The sequence below is a fragment of the Kwoniella botswanensis genome, chromosome 1 (assembly GCF_036426115.1).
Source record: "Kwoniella botswanensis chromosome 1, complete sequence".
NCBI classification, from domain to species: Eukaryota; Fungi; Basidiomycota; class Tremellomycetes; order Tremellales; family Cryptococcaceae; genus Kwoniella; species Kwoniella botswanensis.
In genome coordinates this window covers 2,048,435-2,067,050 of record NC_088599.1, presented here as the reverse complement: position 1 = coordinate 2,067,050, position 18,616 = coordinate 2,048,435, and the positions used below count along the sequence as shown (strand labels likewise).

At 45.7% G+C, this 18,616-nt stretch overlaps 6 protein-coding genes across 6 annotated transcripts; 2 read left to right on the top strand and 4 right to left on the bottom strand.

The window, feature by feature from the left end:
* Nucleotides 1-1,232: 1,232 nt before the first annotated feature.
* L199_000805 (uncharacterized protein) lies at nucleotides 1,233-2,749 on the bottom strand (the record flags this gene model as incomplete). The annotated part of the gene is made up of 6 exons (XM_064886564.1): nucleotides 1,233-1,312; nucleotides 1,370-1,450; nucleotides 1,517-1,899; nucleotides 1,991-2,288; nucleotides 2,363-2,593; nucleotides 2,677-2,749. The coding sequence occupies 6 exons, from the start codon at nucleotides 2,747-2,749 to the stop codon at nucleotides 1,233-1,235; spliced, it is 1,146 nt and encodes a 381-aa protein (XP_064742636.1).
* An 880-nt stretch (nucleotides 2,750-3,629) lies between these two features.
* L199_000804 (uncharacterized protein) lies at nucleotides 3,630-7,415 on the bottom strand (the record flags this gene model as incomplete). Its single annotated transcript, XM_064886563.1, has 6 exons — nucleotides 3,630-3,850; nucleotides 3,934-3,990; nucleotides 4,081-4,684; nucleotides 4,745-4,928; nucleotides 4,985-5,091; nucleotides 5,163-7,415. The coding sequence occupies 6 exons, from the start codon at nucleotides 7,413-7,415 to the stop codon at nucleotides 3,630-3,632; spliced, it is 3,426 nt and encodes a 1,141-aa protein (XP_064742635.1).
* An 847-nt stretch (nucleotides 7,416-8,262) lies between these two features.
* Nucleotides 8,263-9,505, top strand: L199_000803 (rRNA 2'-O-methyltransferase fibrillarin; the record flags this gene model as incomplete). Its single annotated transcript, XM_064886562.1, has 5 exons — nucleotides 8,263-8,272; nucleotides 8,330-8,799; nucleotides 8,877-9,042; nucleotides 9,113-9,361; nucleotides 9,429-9,505. The coding sequence occupies 5 exons, from the start codon at nucleotides 8,263-8,265 to the stop codon at nucleotides 9,503-9,505; spliced, it is 972 nt and encodes a 323-aa protein (XP_064742634.1).
* A 346-nt stretch (nucleotides 9,506-9,851) lies between these two features.
* L199_000802 (uncharacterized protein) lies at nucleotides 9,852-10,793 on the bottom strand (the record flags this gene model as incomplete). The annotated part of the gene is made up of 1 exon (XM_064886561.1): nucleotides 9,852-10,793. One exon carries the CDS (start codon nucleotides 10,791-10,793, stop codon nucleotides 9,852-9,854), a length of 942 nt encoding a protein of 313 aa, XP_064742633.1.
* Nucleotides 10,794-11,676: 883 nt separating this feature from the next.
* On the top strand, nucleotides 11,677-14,052 carry L199_000801 (uncharacterized protein; the record flags this gene model as incomplete). The annotated part of the gene is made up of 12 exons (XM_064886560.1): nucleotides 11,677-11,946; nucleotides 12,002-12,111; nucleotides 12,160-12,181; nucleotides 12,242-12,466; nucleotides 12,526-12,597; nucleotides 12,657-12,805; nucleotides 12,875-12,943; nucleotides 13,005-13,221; nucleotides 13,293-13,358; nucleotides 13,418-13,530; nucleotides 13,589-13,658; nucleotides 13,720-14,052. 12 exons carry the CDS (start codon nucleotides 11,677-11,679, stop codon nucleotides 14,050-14,052), a joined length of 1,716 nt encoding a protein of 571 aa, XP_064742632.1.
* Nucleotides 14,053-14,397: 345 nt separating this feature from the next.
* On the bottom strand, nucleotides 14,398-18,384 carry L199_000800 (uncharacterized protein; the record flags this gene model as incomplete). Its single annotated transcript, XM_064886559.1, has 18 exons — nucleotides 14,398-14,709; nucleotides 14,787-14,923; nucleotides 14,978-15,007; nucleotides 15,065-15,115; nucleotides 15,172-15,245; nucleotides 15,305-15,442; nucleotides 15,510-16,195; nucleotides 16,259-16,480; nucleotides 16,626-16,767; nucleotides 16,819-16,935; nucleotides 16,994-17,045; nucleotides 17,103-17,154; nucleotides 17,215-17,395; nucleotides 17,454-17,536; nucleotides 17,591-17,621; nucleotides 17,693-17,917; nucleotides 17,975-18,162; nucleotides 18,355-18,384. The coding sequence occupies 18 exons, from the start codon at nucleotides 18,382-18,384 to the stop codon at nucleotides 14,398-14,400; spliced, it is 2,751 nt and encodes a 916-aa protein (XP_064742631.1).
* Nucleotides 18,385-18,616: the final 232 nt, after the last annotated feature.

Here is an 18,616-nt window from a genome sequence, read left to right as displayed (position 1 = left end):
CGTAAGATGGTTACGATGATGTCAGCATTGCATATGGATGGTATAGGATGATTCGAGAAGGGTGAATCGATGGAATGGCATTCATAACTCACCAATGGTAGGAGGAGCACACTCCCTCTGATGGCAATCTCACCTTGAGTCTCGGTATACCCGGCCAACCTCGACGAGACCACCTGATACCTCTTGCTTGCTATTCTCCTTTTCTAACCAGTCGGATGAGTTATTCTCTCGAGATGGAGTGAGAGATGATCAAGATACTCTTGGTTCCAAGATTACAAGATACGAATAAGATGATAGATGATGAGATGAACCGGGTAAAGTGAGATGCTCAATGGTTTATGATTTGATGATCTTTGGGGAACATGTAAAGGGATTTAGGTATGTGCGCTTTTGTTGTGTATCTGTGTGTTGGTGGTTGGTATAGCGTTCACAATTCGTGTTCGTCCGTGTGTATTATTTTATTTTGATGATGATTATGGTTATGTTGATGGTCGTACAGTGAATCCCCTTTTCTCCTAGGTTGTAATCACACAGCAGGTGTTTTGTCTTCTTTTCTTCTTATAACGAGAGGAGGTTGAACTCGATCACGGTGATGTTGATTTTAGGTTGACGCCCAAGATGACAGATGAACCGACAATCCTTTGATCTTCTTCCTCTTCCATCTGTTTGGTCGGTATAGTATAGTGAACTAAATCACTTGCAAGATTATTGATAGCGTGATTAGAAGTCCATCATCCACAGCCAGCTGAACACAAGAGCACAAAAAGAACTCTGCTAACAGCAATCCCGCATACGACTCATCTCAGGTACAGGCAGGGCTACCGCATATCACATAACTTCCTATGCATGTCTCACCTGCCCTGCTAGCATCATCCGAGTATCCCTTCTGCCACTTTTGCTTACATTCTCGTATTTTATACTGTATCGGGTAATATTGCTTCTCAGACCCCATTCATACCCCGCATTCGCACCGACCACGAGACATGAAACCATGAAACCCAACACAAACAGATCTGTCATCTGTCACGTGAACAAGTGAAAACGGTCTGATTTAGAATGTAGCAACACGATCAACAAAAGAATGGACAGATGCATCTATATGGTATTCATGAATATAGGGGTACTACTGAAGGTAAGAGGAGGAGTAAGGGTATCGAATATCAGGTACTACTGCTGCCCCTACGGTTGATGGATCCACTCTCAGAATCGTTACCAAGTCAAAAGGCCAATTCTTACTTCGTGTTGGTCACCAACATGGTACCAAACACGTAGTCCCACACTTTTGAAGTGACGCCAAAACCGAGTTCAAAGTCTGTACAATTAAAATATCAGTTGAATATCCCTTCTTGCAAGACAGATAGTAACTCACTCTTGTAATGATGAGCAAGGTGATATCGTTTCATCTCAGCCAGATAGGCAGGTAATTTGGTATGATGAAGAGCGTAGTGTCCTACAACATCAAATAGTATCAGCATCAATTCAAGATCAAATGGGCAAAGGGAGATCTGCGACTTACCCATGTCATACATGACGTACATTGCGAAACTCCCACTGATAATCCCATTGGCAATAGCCTTAGGGAATAGCAGATGAGCAAGTCGAGTGAAGGGGGTCTGAAGTACGAAGAACAGTAAAGGTGGCATGACCAATCTCAACCTATCCATCGGTAAGTAATGGTGAACACCATGTAAGAGGAAATGCAAGGTGATTGCCCAAGGTGCGTCGGGAAGGTAATAATCCAAATGGAACAGGAATCGATGAAGGAGATATTCGAGGATAGTCCAAATGACGACACCGACGGCGAAACATGTGAACCATGATGAGAGGGAGAACAAGGTGGCTGTGGGCAGGACTGAGAAGTTGGGTGGGAATTGTAAGAGTTGTTTGGCGGAGAGGGAGCTATCGGGTATGGAGAAGAGAAAGTTAGCAATTCAGAGTTCCTTCAATCCCTGTTGTCGCCTTGAGTGCAGGTAAGACAAAGACAACTCACGGATCATTGAATTGCCCAACACTCAATACCCCCAAAAACGCCGCGATTGGCCACCAAACGAGCGGTACGACGTACCACTGAGTCCTCGTGAAGGGTTCCAGCAGATCGCTGCCAAACATCCTAGCGGACTCCTTCAGATGTCGTGGTTCGTGAACTTGAGAAAGGTAATATTCCTTCGTCCAAGGGGCAGTCCAAACTTGCATTAACAAAGGTTTGGAAAGGTCGATGAATTTGTTGGTATTGAAATCGGATAGGAGATCAGTCTCGTCTGGATGGAAATTTTCATCTGCTACCCAATCTATGTACACGAGTCAATATCGATATCAAAAACCAAATGAAGGTAGAACCAAAGGAAAAAAGGCAATTACTCACCCTCACTGACGATCTTCTCTCCACCACCTAATTCCCCGACCCTAAATTCCTCCATCATCTCATACGCAGCTTTACTATGTACATGTTGAGTCTCATCCGACATGACCTGACCTATATCCCTTCCACCATATTCCAAGATGATATCATCTCCTCCCGGGTGATCTGGGAGGAAAGCAGTGAGATCATACACTTTTCCAGCATAGGTGACGAGTGTCGATGATCGGGTTATATCTACCAAAACACAAAATTTAGCTTTGCATGCAAAACAGCACCGTGACACTCTTGCAATGAAAGTGTCAATTTGTCACACTCACGTCTTGATACTTCTGCCAAGGAATATACTCTCCCTCTAGGATGAGAAGCTGAAGAAGTAGCAGATTTTGACATTCTGTTATACTCTAATTACGAATTCGATTTGATTGAGACGGTGGCGAAAAGTTAATTAAAAGGGAGAAAAGGAACGTGTCAGATGCTGATGCTGAGGTCTCAAATATACGTATACGTATATGAATAATGAACGAGGATATGAAAGAAGAGAAACGAAGAAGATGATAATGTCGATTGTCGATGAGAAGATGGATGTAGAATAGAATATACGAGTATATGAATGAGAATAACGAAAACAAAATAGTCATAGTCGGGTCGGAACGTCACGCACAGCCCGGCAGACGTAAACAATAAAAATCCAATTAGGATTAGGATAAATTCATTACGAGAACCAAGCGATCATCATTAAGATCGTCAGTGGCAAACCTAATACGATTTACAAAATAATCCTAATCGATGTCAAAGGCCGCCGATCACGCGTCTTGCCCATCCGTATGGTACTGTAAGCACGTGCATATGGTATGAATCACTCTGATGCATCTGTCTATCCAACGCACTATTGATATATATGCTATTGAGCTGTTTCCTCTAGTTATATTGTTATATCCATACTTCCCTCAACATCATCCACTATGATAATGTGGTCCAAATCCAAAAAGAAACATGAACAATGAAAAAAGGGTCTATAATGTGCAAGGGTATCTCTGACGTATATATCAGGATGTGTTCCATTTCCCGCTGATTAGTCGATCATCGTTGGACTGTCTAACCTACCCCAAAAACAAAGAACGAAAAGAAAAGAAAATCATAACAAGATGAGATGCAATATTCCCAGGATAAATGAATGAATGAGATTATGAATTCAGCAGAAAAATGAACAAGGTATAAATGATCGGTTTGATCCTCCTGTAATGACGATTCTGAGTATCATTGTCGCTATCTACCGCACTCTCTGGTAGAACAACAAATAGGCAGTCTTTTCTCTCCCACCTATCAAACCAATCTTTCCACTTTCAGCCTCTTCCTTCGAGACGATCACATCCTCTTTGGGTATGTTGGTGACTATTTCATCATCGAAATGGATCCATCCACCACCATCTTGTCGGGATACTGCTACGGTGTAATGGCCTCCTGAAGCTGATGCACCGTGGTGGTAGACGACTGGAGTTGCAAACAGAAAGATCAGCTATCAGGATACAATCTACGAAGGCGTGCTCAGATTGTGGGGAGATGGGAGCACTCACCTCCAAATAATTTATACTTGATCGCTCCGGCACCTCGCCTACCTGGCGATATGATTTCTGCACCGTCCCAAAAATCATTCATCAGCTTTCAATTTCTCTTCAAGACGATATCTTCGAACCATTCGAACTTGGAAACATATCACTTACCAGGAGGAACTATCAATTCCTGTGAATACGCAATGCCTTTATCTTTCTTCACGACATTATATTCCTTCGGATCATACACAAACCTCTTCAAATGCAGTATCCAAACCTGTGGGGAAGTCTCAATCAAGATCTGCTTGGTAGCGTCCACTTGAGCTTTTTTCGTCTGCGACCATACGCCAGGAACGATCTCAGGTTCGGTGAGATGTTTCAGCGCGTCTTCGATACTGAGTACGTTCGAAGATTGAATATCAAGTTGAAGTGGTTGATAAGGTTCGAGTGTGACTGAATCTTTTGATCCGGGAGTTCGCAGTAGACTTCTAATGGTTCCTCCGAATATACGCGATATGGCTGATTCCTTCGATTCGGTCGCTCGAACCACATGGGTTTTCTGCTTCTTACCTACTTCCAGCCAACCGGATTCATCACCTGCACCCGGTGAGACGGGTCGAGTGATCTCTCGATGATCGCTATCACCATTGGGAACTGCTTTTGCCACGTTCCGAGATACGGAGGGTTGAGTACGCGATAGGACGTAAAGTAATTCTTCATGTAAGGTGTTTAAGAAGAACCCTAGGTATTCTTCAGCATCTTCTTGATGCCCTCGCTATGTGATCCAAGAAAGTCAGATCGGATTCGGCTTCTAGATAATCATGGTCCAGCTCACCCTCATAGAATCAAACCTCTTGTTCTCCTTCATGGCGTCATATACATTCTCAGGGATGAAAGCTTCTCTTCTGGGATCTTTGCCTTTACCTTTAGGTGTCGAAGTCCCACTAGCAGTTGAGCCATTAGGGAGGGGTGCGGAGGGTGGAGGGAATGGAGCACTGAATTCCCTCAAGAAGATGATCCTAAAATTGGAAGTTGCATTAGCCAAAGAGTTGGTTTTCGAACGTAGCCGACTCACATGGCCTCAAGAAGAGGTGTCTTTCTAGCCAAATCAGCTTTCAAGCGTTTACCCAATTCTTCAAACAATTCCGTGAAGGGCGAACAATATACGAGTACTTGCAAGATCTACACGAGACCCTTTCAGCTATGCACATGCAGCAAAGTCCTCACGCTAGCTGATGGGATATTTCACTCACAGTATTGGCGAAACACATATTACCAGTATTGATCAGACCTCTAGGTAAAGTCGCCTGAGCAGTTTCCCTACCTTTACCTTTGACACCTTCGCTCAATAATTTGGCTAATTCCTCCTGAGGTGTCATAGTAGCACCGACAGCAGCAGCGGCTGCATAGTTGAAGGGCACTTTCTTCTTCTCTACAGGTGCAGGAGAAGTGACATGTTCAGCGGAAGGTTCGTGAGATGGGAGTCTTGATGGACCCGCTTCGCTCTCAGCATGAGGAAGAGAAGTGGTTGATCTGGCGGGAGAAGGAGCTTTGGAAGGAGTGACGGATGGTGAGGTCGCAGATGGTCCACGGACTAGCGCTGCCCAACTGGAATGTTTGATCTTGGGTTGAGGAGTGGAAATATCAGATGATGGAGGGGCGGGTTTGGTCTCGGATGTTTCGACTTGCGCTTCGGGTTTAGGTTCATCAGTTTTAACTGGAGGTGTTGGAATATACAAAACCGAAGGATCAACCTCTCCAAAGACAATCTTCTTGGCTTCTTCGCTTGCTTGGGGATTTGAAGATTTTTTTGCGTCACCGAAAGCAAATGTAGTTTTCTTCTTACTGGCTTCCTTTCTACCCTTCTTTGACTGGCTGACCTTCTTATCAACTTTCAATTCAAATTCCTTCACTTTGACCGTATCAGGAATGAATTTCCTCAGACTAGCAGAGTAAGCATTTGACTTTTCGGAAATATGGTCTGGCTTCCCACTTGACAATCTAAGCGGATCAAATGATGTAGAGGGCAAAGCGGCATTTCGTTTCTTTCCCGAAGTACTTGAGCCTGCGGAGGCCATAGAAGGACCTGATACTCGTCTCGAAGCTGATCCAGAGTTAGGGGAAGTGATTCCGGCTAATCCCTCTCCGACGAAAGTCCATGATGACTGGGGTTCAGCGGATTGAGAAGTGATTGTAGGTAAGTCACCTTCGGGAGCCTTAGGCGTCTGAGCGGACACAGGCGATGAGACGGTGGTAGCGGCGGTGGACTCCGTGGCATTGGTAGTCGAAGCGGAAGCGGATATGTTGGGATTGATAGATTGGGCAGAGGAAGATACTGGTGTTTCAGACTTAGTTGTTAGACGCAGACCATTCTCAGTGTCGTCTTTCCCGCTCTTGATATTCTGTACACTAGGTTCTTCAGCCTGGGATTCAGCTTTGGGCGCCAGATCGTGCGAATGCCCATTCGGTACAGTAGTGGCTGCCGAGCTTTGATCGATAGTAGAAGGAACTGCGGAAGGAAGTTGAGAGGATTGGTCGAACGCGGAAGAAGGGGTATCACCATTAGGAACAGGAGTAGATGACGGTTGAGAGTTCGCTCTAGATCCGGATGCGGACGAAGGAGTAAAGCTGAAACCTGCTGCCGAAGGGTTAAGACTTTTACTGAATGATCTCTGACCGCCCTGTACAGAGTTGGGAGGTATATATCCATCCTGGTATCCACTGTATCCCCCGTAGTTGACATGAGGCTGTTGCTGATGCGGCTGATAGCCTGGATAACCTACACCTACACCATAGGAGTACGGGTGGTTTGGGGGATAAGTAGGGTGGAACGACTGATGATGCTGTGAAGGAGGTATATGGCCGTTTATGCTTGGGTCGTGTGAAGGGAAAATTGGCGGTTGATGTGATTCTGGTTCTTCTGTATTTCCGTTAGGTTGATTGGGTTGATTGGGATATTGTTGTTGTTGATATGATTCTTGTGGGATTGAATACTGTCCTTGTTGAGGGTATACGCCGTATGGAATATGTTGGTAAGTTTCTGGTGGATATCCTGCATAACCATTTTGCATAGTCGCTGGACCTGGACCTCCTCCGCCACCCATCTGCATACCTGGATAACTACCGTAAGGATGCTGATGATACAATGGTTGGTAATGTTGATGTGGATAAGATTGAGATGGATCTGGATATCGATTGTACTGCTGAGGTGCGGATGAGTTGTAAGGAACGTTGTGTGAGTGGGAATGACGTGGTGGCTGAGGAGGGTAATATGGTTGAGGTGGTTGATACGTGTATGGAGCGTGAGGGACATGTTGTTGTTGCTGTTGGGAATATGCAGAGTAAGGTGCAGAGTTTATGGAAGCATAAGTGGGCATGGCAGGTGGCGGTTGAGGAGGAGGGTTGTTGGATATCGATGGGGAAGTGGAAGGATCGGGCTGAGGTTGGAAAGGGGTAGGAGGTTGAGACGAGTTGGAAAGAGGAGGTAACGTCGATGTCGACGCCATTTGAGCCTGCATCTATAGTGAGTCAAGGAAATCAGCAACGGACAAGGAAGACGAGTGGACGATAAACGATCGAGGGCCACGGAGTTTATAGGGAAAGGAAGGTTGACGATTCAACCAACATGATAGTGACCGTTGCTTGATGCCATGCGATAGGTTGACACTCACGGTGCACAGGGCGATATGATACCTACACTGATGACTTCTATCGAGTAACCAGAGCAGATGCAGGAGAAGAGGAGTGAAACGTCGGAACCGAGTCGAGAGATGATGGGATTGATACCGAGTCGATTCAGTGAAGGTTGTCGAGAGCTGTCTTGAGAGGTAGGTAGCTCTTTTTTCGGTGCCAAGTGAGATTCGGTCAGATGTCGCGGGGGGCCAAGATACTGTGATCTTCGAGGTGAGAAGATTTAGGCTATATCGGTCAGTGGTGAGATGAGTTATGATTTATGATTCATGCAGTACTCGAGTAATCGCCTACTCATTATTCAGTCTGTCATCATACTCGCATCGATGGGGTTGTGCTCTATGGGAAGTGGAGGGGTTCACCGATTAGTTTTATTCCTCATTATTCCCTATTTATCCCGTCCTGATTGGATCACGTGACTCACAAAAATCACTCTGAAAATCCACATTTGCTCCCCTCCCTCCGAAAATTACACTCACTTGGAAATCTCAAATCCACAGCCAGTCTAAGTCATCCTAACATATTTACACCTGCAAAAATCACTATCAGCATCGATCCACAAGATCGTCTCGAGATAGAACGTACGACTGCAAGACAGACGACGATATAAACAAATTCGCAAATCTATCCTTTCTTTCCTCACCAACCAATCTATAATCCGTAATGGCTTTCGGTTAGTCAATGATGCGTTTTTCCCTTGGGACCTCTGTACTAACGCTTTGACATTTAGGTGATCGAGGAGGACGTGGTGGTGCTCGAGGTGGTGGTCGAGGAGGTTTCGGTGGAGGACGTGGCGGTGGCGGCGGTGGTAGAGGCGGATTCGGTGGTGGTGGTAGAGGTGGTGGTGGTGGAAGGGGTGGACCCAGAGGGGGAGGCGCCGCCAGGGGTGGTCGAGGTGCACCAAGAGGTGGTGCTGGAAGAGGTGGTGGTAGAGGTGGTAAGCCAGGAATGGGTAAAAAGGGACCTGGTGCCGTCACACTCGAACCTCACAAGCACGCCGGTGTGTATATCGCCAAGGGTAAAGAACACCTGTTGGTCACTAGGAATATGACTCCAGGAGAATCAGTATACGGTGAAAAGAGAGTATCAATCGCTTCGACAAACGCTGAAGGTGAAGAGGAAAAGATCGAATACAGGGTATGGAATCCTTTCAGAAGTAAATTGGCGGCTGGTATTTTGGGTGGTTTAGATAACATCTTTGTGAGTTCGACGGCGATTATATGTACGCAGCCGTACACCCAGTGACAATGCTGATGTCTGTAACTGGCGTTGTGTAGATCAAACCAGGTGCTAAAGTGCTCTATCTTGGTGCTGCTTCCGGTTCTTCCGTCTCTCACGTATCCGATATCGTCGGTCCAGATGGTGTGGTATACGCTGTTGAATTCTCCCACCGACCAGGTCGAGAATTGATCGGTATGGCTAAGAAGAGGACGAACGTTGTCCGTGAGTCGAATCGTACATGTATTACCACTCTTAGCAGTCTGTATGCTGACGATGGTATGACTAATAATAGCAATCGTTGATGATGCCCGACACCCTCAAAAGTACCGAATGCTCGTTCAAATGGTCGACGTAATCTTTGCCGATGTTGCTCAACCTGATCAAGCGAGAATTATCGCTTTGAACGCCCATCATTTCCTAAAGAACGGAGGTGGTATCGTCATTTCCATCAAGGCAAACTGTATCGATTCTACCGCTCCTGCCGCTCAGGTATTCGCTAGTGAGGTCAACAACATGAGAAAAGAAGGTATCAAACCTAAGGGTGAGTACTGGAATTTCGGAAATATCTGAGTGGAAACGTGACTGACGTGGATGTCGTGCTCGTACAGAACAACTTACCCTTGAACCTTATGAGAGAGATCACGCTATCGTAGTAGGAGTATACGAGAGACACTCGGGTAACTAGATGGGTGGATGAGAGAATGTATAGAAACCCCGCACAAATTTGCAAAAGAAAACAGACTACAATCCATAACATTTTCATCTTTTCATTATTTGACTTTCATTCTTCGTTTCGTTGTGTTTCTTCCTTTTCAATTTGGTATCACCTTTGCTTACATCATATATAGCCTCGATGAGAATGTATGATCTGCTTCTGCCTTGCACGGTCAATGTCAACCATTTGTGCTGTTAATTCGGTTTTGTACATCATGCATCAAGGTAATTTCGATAAAAGATGAAACTCAATTCTTATTCTACCTGACGGTGCGGTTTACGAGCTAACAAATGTGACAATTGTCAACCCCGCTCGCTCACATACAATTCGTGACAGGAGTCTGAGGCAGTGAAACAGGTCTTTGGTTATTCTCGTTACCCGGAAGTGGTTCGTCATCCCTTACTGAACAAGTGAAAGTTGACGAAGGTCTAGTCTGCACTTGCCTTTGCACTTGATCATCCGCATCCGGATTGAATAATTCCACCATAGATGCCCAGTCGTAGCCTATCTTTCCATCAGAGCCAACCACTTTGGGGAAAATCGGTTTATAATCACTTGATCCCTGTTGACTTTCAATGACAGGTACATTATCCTCGCTTGACAGTCCCGTTCTTCGCCCAGTCAAATCGCATCGCGGAGGGAACATTGAAGGTCCCAAATCGATCCCATCTCTCTCTGCAGAGAGATAAGTAGTGTAATAATTCCACCAATCCAAAGTCATCTGCAATTCGTCTTTCGTCTCATTCCTATTCAGATTAAGTGTTTCTAATCCATGAAATTGATCTTTTTCAAAATCCCCCCGGAGATTGATCATCCCGGACCCAACAGAGACTATATCCATACACATCTGTCTGAAACCATTTGGAATCTCTTGACCCGCAATATCACCTGATCTTCCAGTCAGAACTGTACATGGATGAGTCAAATTCGTCGTACCAGAATCGCCCATCCCACCATAATTCCTTAGGGAATAGCCATATCTGATTGAAGAGATACCGCAGGCGGTTCCTAGGATATTACTAAAACCATTTTTCAGATTGAGTTTGAGGACTCTTGTCCCAGATGAAACGCAGGATACCCTCGTACGGAGAGGATCCCAACGATGTGTCGGGTGAGGACATCCATATCGAACAAGAGTATTGGCATATACCAACGACATGGAATTGTGCGTTAAAGAGGTAGGAATGGGAGTATGACCCGTTTGGGGTGTGTCTGCTGGTGTAGAAGACCAGTCGATAGAGGAGGTCACAGAGCTCATGATGCAGGGGTTGAGTCAAGTTATATGGTATATAGAATGAAGATTCATACATATATCTCTCGACCTTAGCGAAAGTTTCAATGGGGCATTCGTCTATTTCCGTAGATATTGTATGCTTGTTCACCATTAAGAAGGATTGAGAATGAAATAGGTTCTGTTGAGAATGTGTAGACGTTTGCCTCTCCTTTCATTTCAATGCTTCTTGTATGCCTAAAAACGATTCCCAATCATGACCAAATGGCTGGTTCCTCCGATCGGCTCGGCGGGGGTGCGAATACCACAAGGCAAGGCAAGTATACCTCCTGTACTGTCTAGTCCAAAGAAGAGAGTTCTCACTGGGAGCCGCTGAAGATGGAGCCATGATTTTCCAACCATTCGATTCTGCAACAGCTCCATTTTCTAGCCGAACTCAGGTTCTCAAACGCAAGATTTCGTGGTCTCTTTTAGTGACTTCTGCCACTCTGAGCTTGCTGTGCGGAGTCATTATCCTACAAGTCGTTTGGGAGGAAAAGCTTTGTCTTGAAGTGTGCAAACACTTAGAAAGTTTGACTGTCAAGCTCATACCAATGGTCCAGATCTTGTGCATTCTTAGGTATCTTCATCGCTAGAGACCGAGTATGTTGAACAGAGCGTGACCTTTGTATCAGGATACAAGCCACCCTGAGATCGTCTACAGTTGTGTTACAGTCTCGAGCGCCATCTGCCACTGGTCGTGTCTGGTGCCATGTAACTTATAATGGTGCGTGCCTGAGATAACGAAGAAACGAAAACAAATCCAAGCATAATGTTCAGTCTTGATGTGCTCCTTGCACAACCGTATAGCTAGACATCGCATCATGTGGATCTGACTTAGATCTCCAGCGCACGATCTGCTATCCCCAAGATGTGTGGTCTAACCCTTACGATCCACCCACTTCTCCCAAATACTCACGACCAGTCCAAACCGAATACTACATCCGCTCTTCTCGAGTCTTTCCGCTCAACCAACGTCCAGAGAGGACCAGATTCCCAGCGTACCCATAAACACGTAGTAGAGCTGAAAGATGGTAGCAGGCTGGAGTTGTGCTTGACAGCTACCGTGCTAGGCCTGCGAGGGGAGCTTACCGCTCAGCCGATGGTAGGTAAAAGAGGTGTTCTGGGATGGAATGGTCAGGTAAGTTACCCCTCACCTTTGATTACCCCTATTTCCAGCTGATATATTCGAGCAGGTGTTCGAGGGTATAGACATGAGTAAAGATGAAAATGATACGAGGAAAGTATTTGATAGGCTTGAAGCTGGAGCGGATATAGAAGAGGTTTTGAGGGGTATTGAAGGACCGTGAGTGTCCGTCTGATCAATCTGTTTTTTGTAGCTGATAGCAGATAGATTTGCTTTCGTTTATCTGGACGTGAGTGATGGAGATATACATATTCGATCATTGTAGCTCAAACGATTTGCTTTGATGCAGCTTACGACAGAAACACTTCACTATCAACTTGATCCTCTCTCTCGACGATCTCTCCTCATCCACCCTCTCGAGCCGAGTACAGAAAATACCGATCTCTTCATACTCAGCTCTTCGAGATCGCCCCCAGCCGGAGAACAAGGTATAGATATGCGGGCTCTGCTAGGTGGTGAAGGCGGGTCTATATCCCTCAAAAATGTACTTCTGTCCAAGTCAAATGAGGAAGGGGTGAGTAGATGAGCTACATGCCAAAAAAGGGAATTCATGTGCTGACTACTGGCTCATAGTCGATGAATATGACTAATGCTATCGTACAGCGTACTACTCTTGATACACCTGAGTCGTCCTCGTCTCCTTGGGTGAGCAATCTCACCAATACTTCTTATAACTTGATTCTGACCTTTCATACTGGCTGCAGACCCGGATCAGTCCCATCAATACTGCTCTTCCTCCTCCGGAGCTACCCCAACAGAACCCCGAAATAATAGCGGAAGTGCCAGAATTCATCGAACAGCTGATATCTAGCGTAAGGAGGAGGGTAGAGAATATACCTGAACCGGACAAAGGGTACGTATCATGCAATGTTCATTTTTGGACGTCAAATCACGGATGGCTCATGTCTCACTTGTCCCGCAGGAACTCCAGAGTCGCGGTCCTTTTCTCAGGGGGTATAGACTGTACCTTCCTGGCATATCTTCTTCACCTGTACATCATCTGCTACCATCCCGTCGGGTCAAAGCTAATACTGATCTCCATGTATATGTAGCTGTCTACCACCCGACGATCCAATAGATCTGATTAACGTTGCATTCTCCCCCGCACCCAAACCCCCCAATCCATACGATCAGGGCAAAGGGAAGGAGCCCGTTTCGCCAAGCTACGATGTCCCCGATAGGTTATCTGGTAGGGATGCTGTTGCTGAATTAAGGGAGGTCTGTGGTGATAGAGAATGGAGATTTGTTGAAATCAACGTTCCATATGACGTGAGTGCTACTTGGTGATATACCTGTGCAAGGTATAGCCCACAAGTAGCTGATATGATGGAGGTTTATAGGAAGCTAGAACCCATCGCCAGAACGTCATCGATCTCATGTACCCTTCGTCAACTGAGATGGATCAGGCAAGTCGATCGCATCATGACACGAAGACTGAAATGACTAGCTCACAATTGCATGATAGTCTCTGGCATTACCTCTGTATTTCGCTTCTCAAGGGATAGGCACTCTACAAGAAAGCAATGAGCCGTATCATGTCAAGGCGAAAGTCTATATATCAGGTCTTGGGGCCGATGAGTAAGTGGTCAACCATGGGAGTCATCGAGTATAAGCTGACCATATACTATCTTGTCAGACAACTAGGAGGATACGCTAGACATAGACACGCATTTCAACGAGAAGGATGGGAAGGCTTGATCTCAGAGGTAAGTATGACATACAAGCTTCTTCATTTTAACGATTACTGATATATGAGTCGTCATACAGACACAAATGGATATCGCTCGATTACCTACTCGCAACCTATCTCGAGATGATCGGATGCTATCTTCCCATGCTAGAGACGCCAGATACCCCTATCTATCATTATCATTCATATCGTACCTCTCCTCATTACCTATCCATATCAAGTGCGATCCGAGATTAAGGGAAGGTCAGGGAGACAAGATCTTGCTTCGGAAAGCTGTGGAAAGTTTAGGTCTGAAGAGAGCATCAGGAAGAGTCAAGAGGGCTATGCAGTTCGGAACGAGAAGTAGTAAGCTTGGTGGGAGTGGGACCGGGGTCAAAGGTCCGAAAGCTGGGGAGAGACAGGTCGAGTGACGGTCCTTGATTGGGAGATGCTCATAGATAGATAGATCGATAGATACATACATACATATTTATTGCATAACATGACATGGTAATGATATATAAATTCGGTCCTACATAGCTAATCACGATAGTTCTGATAATTTCACAATCTGGATTTTGGTATAAACGTCACGTTCGACATCATTTCTCGGCCCACATCAACACAACTTCAATCTTGATGGCAACATTCAAACGAGAAGGAATCTGAAAGCTGATGATCTGGTGAAGGTGAAAATCGTTGAATTAGCGCTTTGAACACGATACTGGTATGCAGTATGAGGTAACACGATATACAGTTTGTAACAAACAGTTCCGCTAAGCATCGTCGGCACCGTCTTCGTCCATATCCTCCTCTCTTTCGGTCCAGACATCACTGCAGTCAACCACTCTTACCGCTCTACTGCTCCTGAAGAAAGGTAATTCATAAGGGGATGATGCTTTAGATGGACCAATTGTAGAGGTATCATCATTCGACATCTCAATATCTTCTTCGTCATCGGCATCTTTATCGGAGTCGGCATTAATATTATTTAAGTTGTGCACACGACTACGTTGAAATTGTGATTCGAGGAAACCACCGTTTTGGGAGCCAGGGACAGATTGAGAAGCGTCAGTTTTGATCTGAGGCTAAAATTGGGAGTAAACATTGAGATGATCAATATAGGCGGAAGATAGCATCCGACGTGCAAGGGAATGAACCTCACTCTCTTATGCCACTTCCTAACGGCGAATAATTCATCTTCGATACCCCTCCCGTACTGGAAGTAGGCGACAAATCGATTGACGGCATTGGCGTTCTTGCACCATTTCCAAGTCCAATCATTGGAGGACTGAGAGTCGTCTGTGGTCATATATATGAGTAAGCAACGAGATCGGACTCTGTTGAAGGACGTACCAGAATCCTCGGCCAACATCTCTACCAAGCCTGTTTCATCAAGGAAATCAGCTTTTGCAGTCGAATTCGAAACGCTCGTACACTGACCTTCATTCTCCAACTTTCTCAAAACCAAATCAACGTCTTTTCGTTCGCACCCTGACAGCCAGCATCAATGTCTGTACATTCTATACTATATGAGTGGAATGGCTCACCAAATTGTCTCTGAATTTCCGGCAGCTCATCTTTACCGAGCTGCCCCCTCGTTCGAAGCTCTTGCATTATTTGCCTATCGGATCATCAGGATTCCGAATGAATGTAGCAGCAGCTTCGGTACAGATAGCTCACCTCAATAAGGCCCAGGCACCCATCTCTCTTACCGCCTTGTCTATGTCCTCTTGAGGCCAATGACGCTTTTTATCGTTACGCATCTCGCACGTGATACAGTTTACGGTCAGTTGAGAAGCTGATGAACCGTCGATGAACCTGTTAAAAGGTGTCAGCGTCAGCGGATTTTCTGTAGCATTGGCAAACAATGTTATCTGTTATTCACCCCAGGCATGTGGCGTGAAACCATTTATCACATCCATCACAGAGAATCATGTGACCCTCTTCATCATTGAGGCCACAGTAGCATTCGATCACATCGTTATCTTTGGACTGTATCTTGTTATTACCATTACCAATAGATGTCTTCTTAGCCTTCACCGATGTTCGAGCGGAGGCCTGTCTTGAGCGTGGTTTAGCGGCAGCCTTGGTTTTAGGCTTGGCTGTTGTCTTGTGTTTCGGTTTTGGTTTTGGTTTCGATTGCGATTTCGGTTTTGGTCTTGATTTACCAGTACTTTTGACTTCGTATCCATTATCCTTCATAGCAGTCGAGACAATCGATTTGAGGGCTCTTGGTTTCCGTGGTTGAGTTTGAGTTTCATCTGTATCATCATCATCGCTGCTCTTCCTCTTGTTCAGTTGGACTTTCTGATGGAGCGCAACTGCGAGTCTTTGGGTTGACAGCGAAGGTGATTGGGTGTCGGTGTGCCCACCTTCAATCTCGTCGATGCTATCGAGGTAGACCTGAGAGTGATTCCCAGTGAAGGATTGCGAGTTCTGCTGGAACAGACTGTCCTCGATTGACTTTCCGTGGTTCGCTTGTGATAGCACACTGGATGAAGCTCTGGTGGAACCCCGTGTCGGAGTAAGCTCAGACATGGCTTGAGACATCTGAAGGGTTTCCTCGGCAATCTAAGTCATATAATCTCGATTAGCCGTCATTGACTATCTCTCAGCTTGCATCTGTACACATACGTATCTTGCACCTTCACAAGCTCTTCTCTTTTGGCGTCCTCTCTCAATCCCATTTCCTGATTGTGAAGATCCAATCGGGGCGATTGTTCCGTCCTCTTGCCTCCTTCCTATTGGCTGTTTTAAGGCTCCTGAAGGATCTTGAGGAACTGCCTTGGAAGGATCGATACATGCTGTATAGACATTTGGAGCGCTTGGCTCGTAGGCGATACGATCGTGGGCAGTCTATCGAAAAAGATCAGCAATAGCATTCCTGCTATCAAGTATCAGACCTCAAGAAACCTCACGATGTCAGCGTTCTGCAAGAAAACACAAATCGAATAAACTAAGTCAGTGCAGTCCATGTGAATTATGAGTGAGCGATACATACCCACAGCACATCTCGTTCTTCAACATTGGCCTTCACCAGGTCATCCTCGGCATATCTGGCGGCATAATCTTCCGGACCTGTTGCCTTTCTCCTAGGGATCTCAGGCAAGCTATCGGTGACAGACACCGCAGAGACGGACAGCCTGTAACGAAATATTAGCTATATTTGCTCTTGTGGCAGTTGCGGAACTTACCCATGATGGCCGGTCTGGAATTCCGGGAATGGCAGCAAAGACGGTGGATTATTTACATCGTTTGTTCCCAGTACAAGCACTTCTTCAGAGGAGTCGGCAAAGCTCGGAGCGACATAGCTGTTTTGAAGGCATATGAGTGGGGATTCTAGTCGTATCGCTGGTGGAGGGTACTCACTTCTCTGGGGCGCTGTCATTGTAGAAAAGCTTGATGTCCACGAATCGTTTCTCTGAATGTGACAGGGTATCAGAGAAGATCTTTGGCATCTAAGCAAAAGTCCGCTCACTGGGAAGTTCTCCCATTCCATGTAAAACCTTGACCAGCGAATGGGCCGTTACCTATGAACCCAGTACCAGATAAGCACAAATAAATTCTGGGCAGACCAAAATGTAAGTTACCTTAACCATTCTTCGAACCTCCAGATGAGTCATTGGATTTCCCAACATTCGATTCTTGTCCAGCAAAGCGAGACCTTTCAAGGATTGGTCTAGCTCGCGGTTGACACTATGCTCAACTGACATGGATGGAGCACCAGTGGATTCATGGTAGAAGAAATTGAAGGTATAAGTCTCAATGACGCTGTGCCGTCAAGAGATGTTAGTGCTGTGTGTTGTTATATGGTAGCAAGTCCACTCACTTTGTAGGGTCTTCCTCATCGAGAAAAATGATAAGCATAAGGCTTCGAAGGTAGCCTTTTCGCATCGCTTCCTCAGCACCGGACTAGAGCGAGAAGCAGTCAGACATAGCATCCAAATGATAATCTGTCAATCGCACCAAAAGTTGGCATATAGCCTTCCCTTGCCGACTGTATTCATGTTTGAAACTTAGCATACACCGTTCCATTATTGAATTTTACATGATATACTGTTCACCCACCTTTGATCATCCTTAATTTTTCTCCAAGAGAAAGTCCTCACGTCGCTAACTTCGTCCGAGACACCCTGAGATTGAGATTGAGATTGAGATTCGGCTTGTTGCTTTGCATTCCATGCTCGAGCTTCCTCCGCGGTCAACCGATATAATTCGTTGGGCGATTTAGCAGGAGGAGCGTTTGAACCACAAATGTAGAAATATTCGAAATCTTCCTCGGGCAAGAGATTACTGCGCGTTGTCAGATGTACTGTATAGCTGTTGCATCGGAAATAGACATGACCTCACCGTAGATAGCAGATAATACCGATATTAGCCTCGAGAGTAACCTTGAGAATATCGAAACTGTCTTCTTTAGTGACGATCGTTTGATCTTGATTTTGAACTTGCTTCCCTTTACCCTTTTGAGTTGTTCCTTGACTTTGAGAGGCGTTTTGTTGGGATGTGGTAGCTCTTTGAACTGGAGCTGGTGGCCTCTGTGTGATCCGGTGATCAAGTCAGCTCATCGTCTCCTTCGTAAGAAGTGCGAGGGGTAGGCGATTGTAGTGGCGGAAGAGCGAAAGGCGATTGCTGCGACCTTAGTGGATCCAACTTCCGATTTTACGAAGAAGAGCGAGGGGAATGTAGGTGGCACCGGAGGTAGGGGAAATTTGATAGACAAAACTCACAAAGGCTTGTTTCGGTGGACCCCTAGCCATATTGGTGTCTCCGTCGTTGTCGTTGAGTACAGGACAACAGATTACTTGTAAGATATTGAGAATAAAAAAGGAAGGAGGTGTGAGTGGTACAGCGACATGGAATGAAAGAAATTGGAAGGGAAAGAAGAAAGAGGAAAGAGGAAAGAGGCAAGAGCAAGCGGCGTGAGATGGTGCTATACATCGTCCAGTCCAGTCAACCAGCGTGTATGTGTACAAGGTGGTCTGTGCCGTG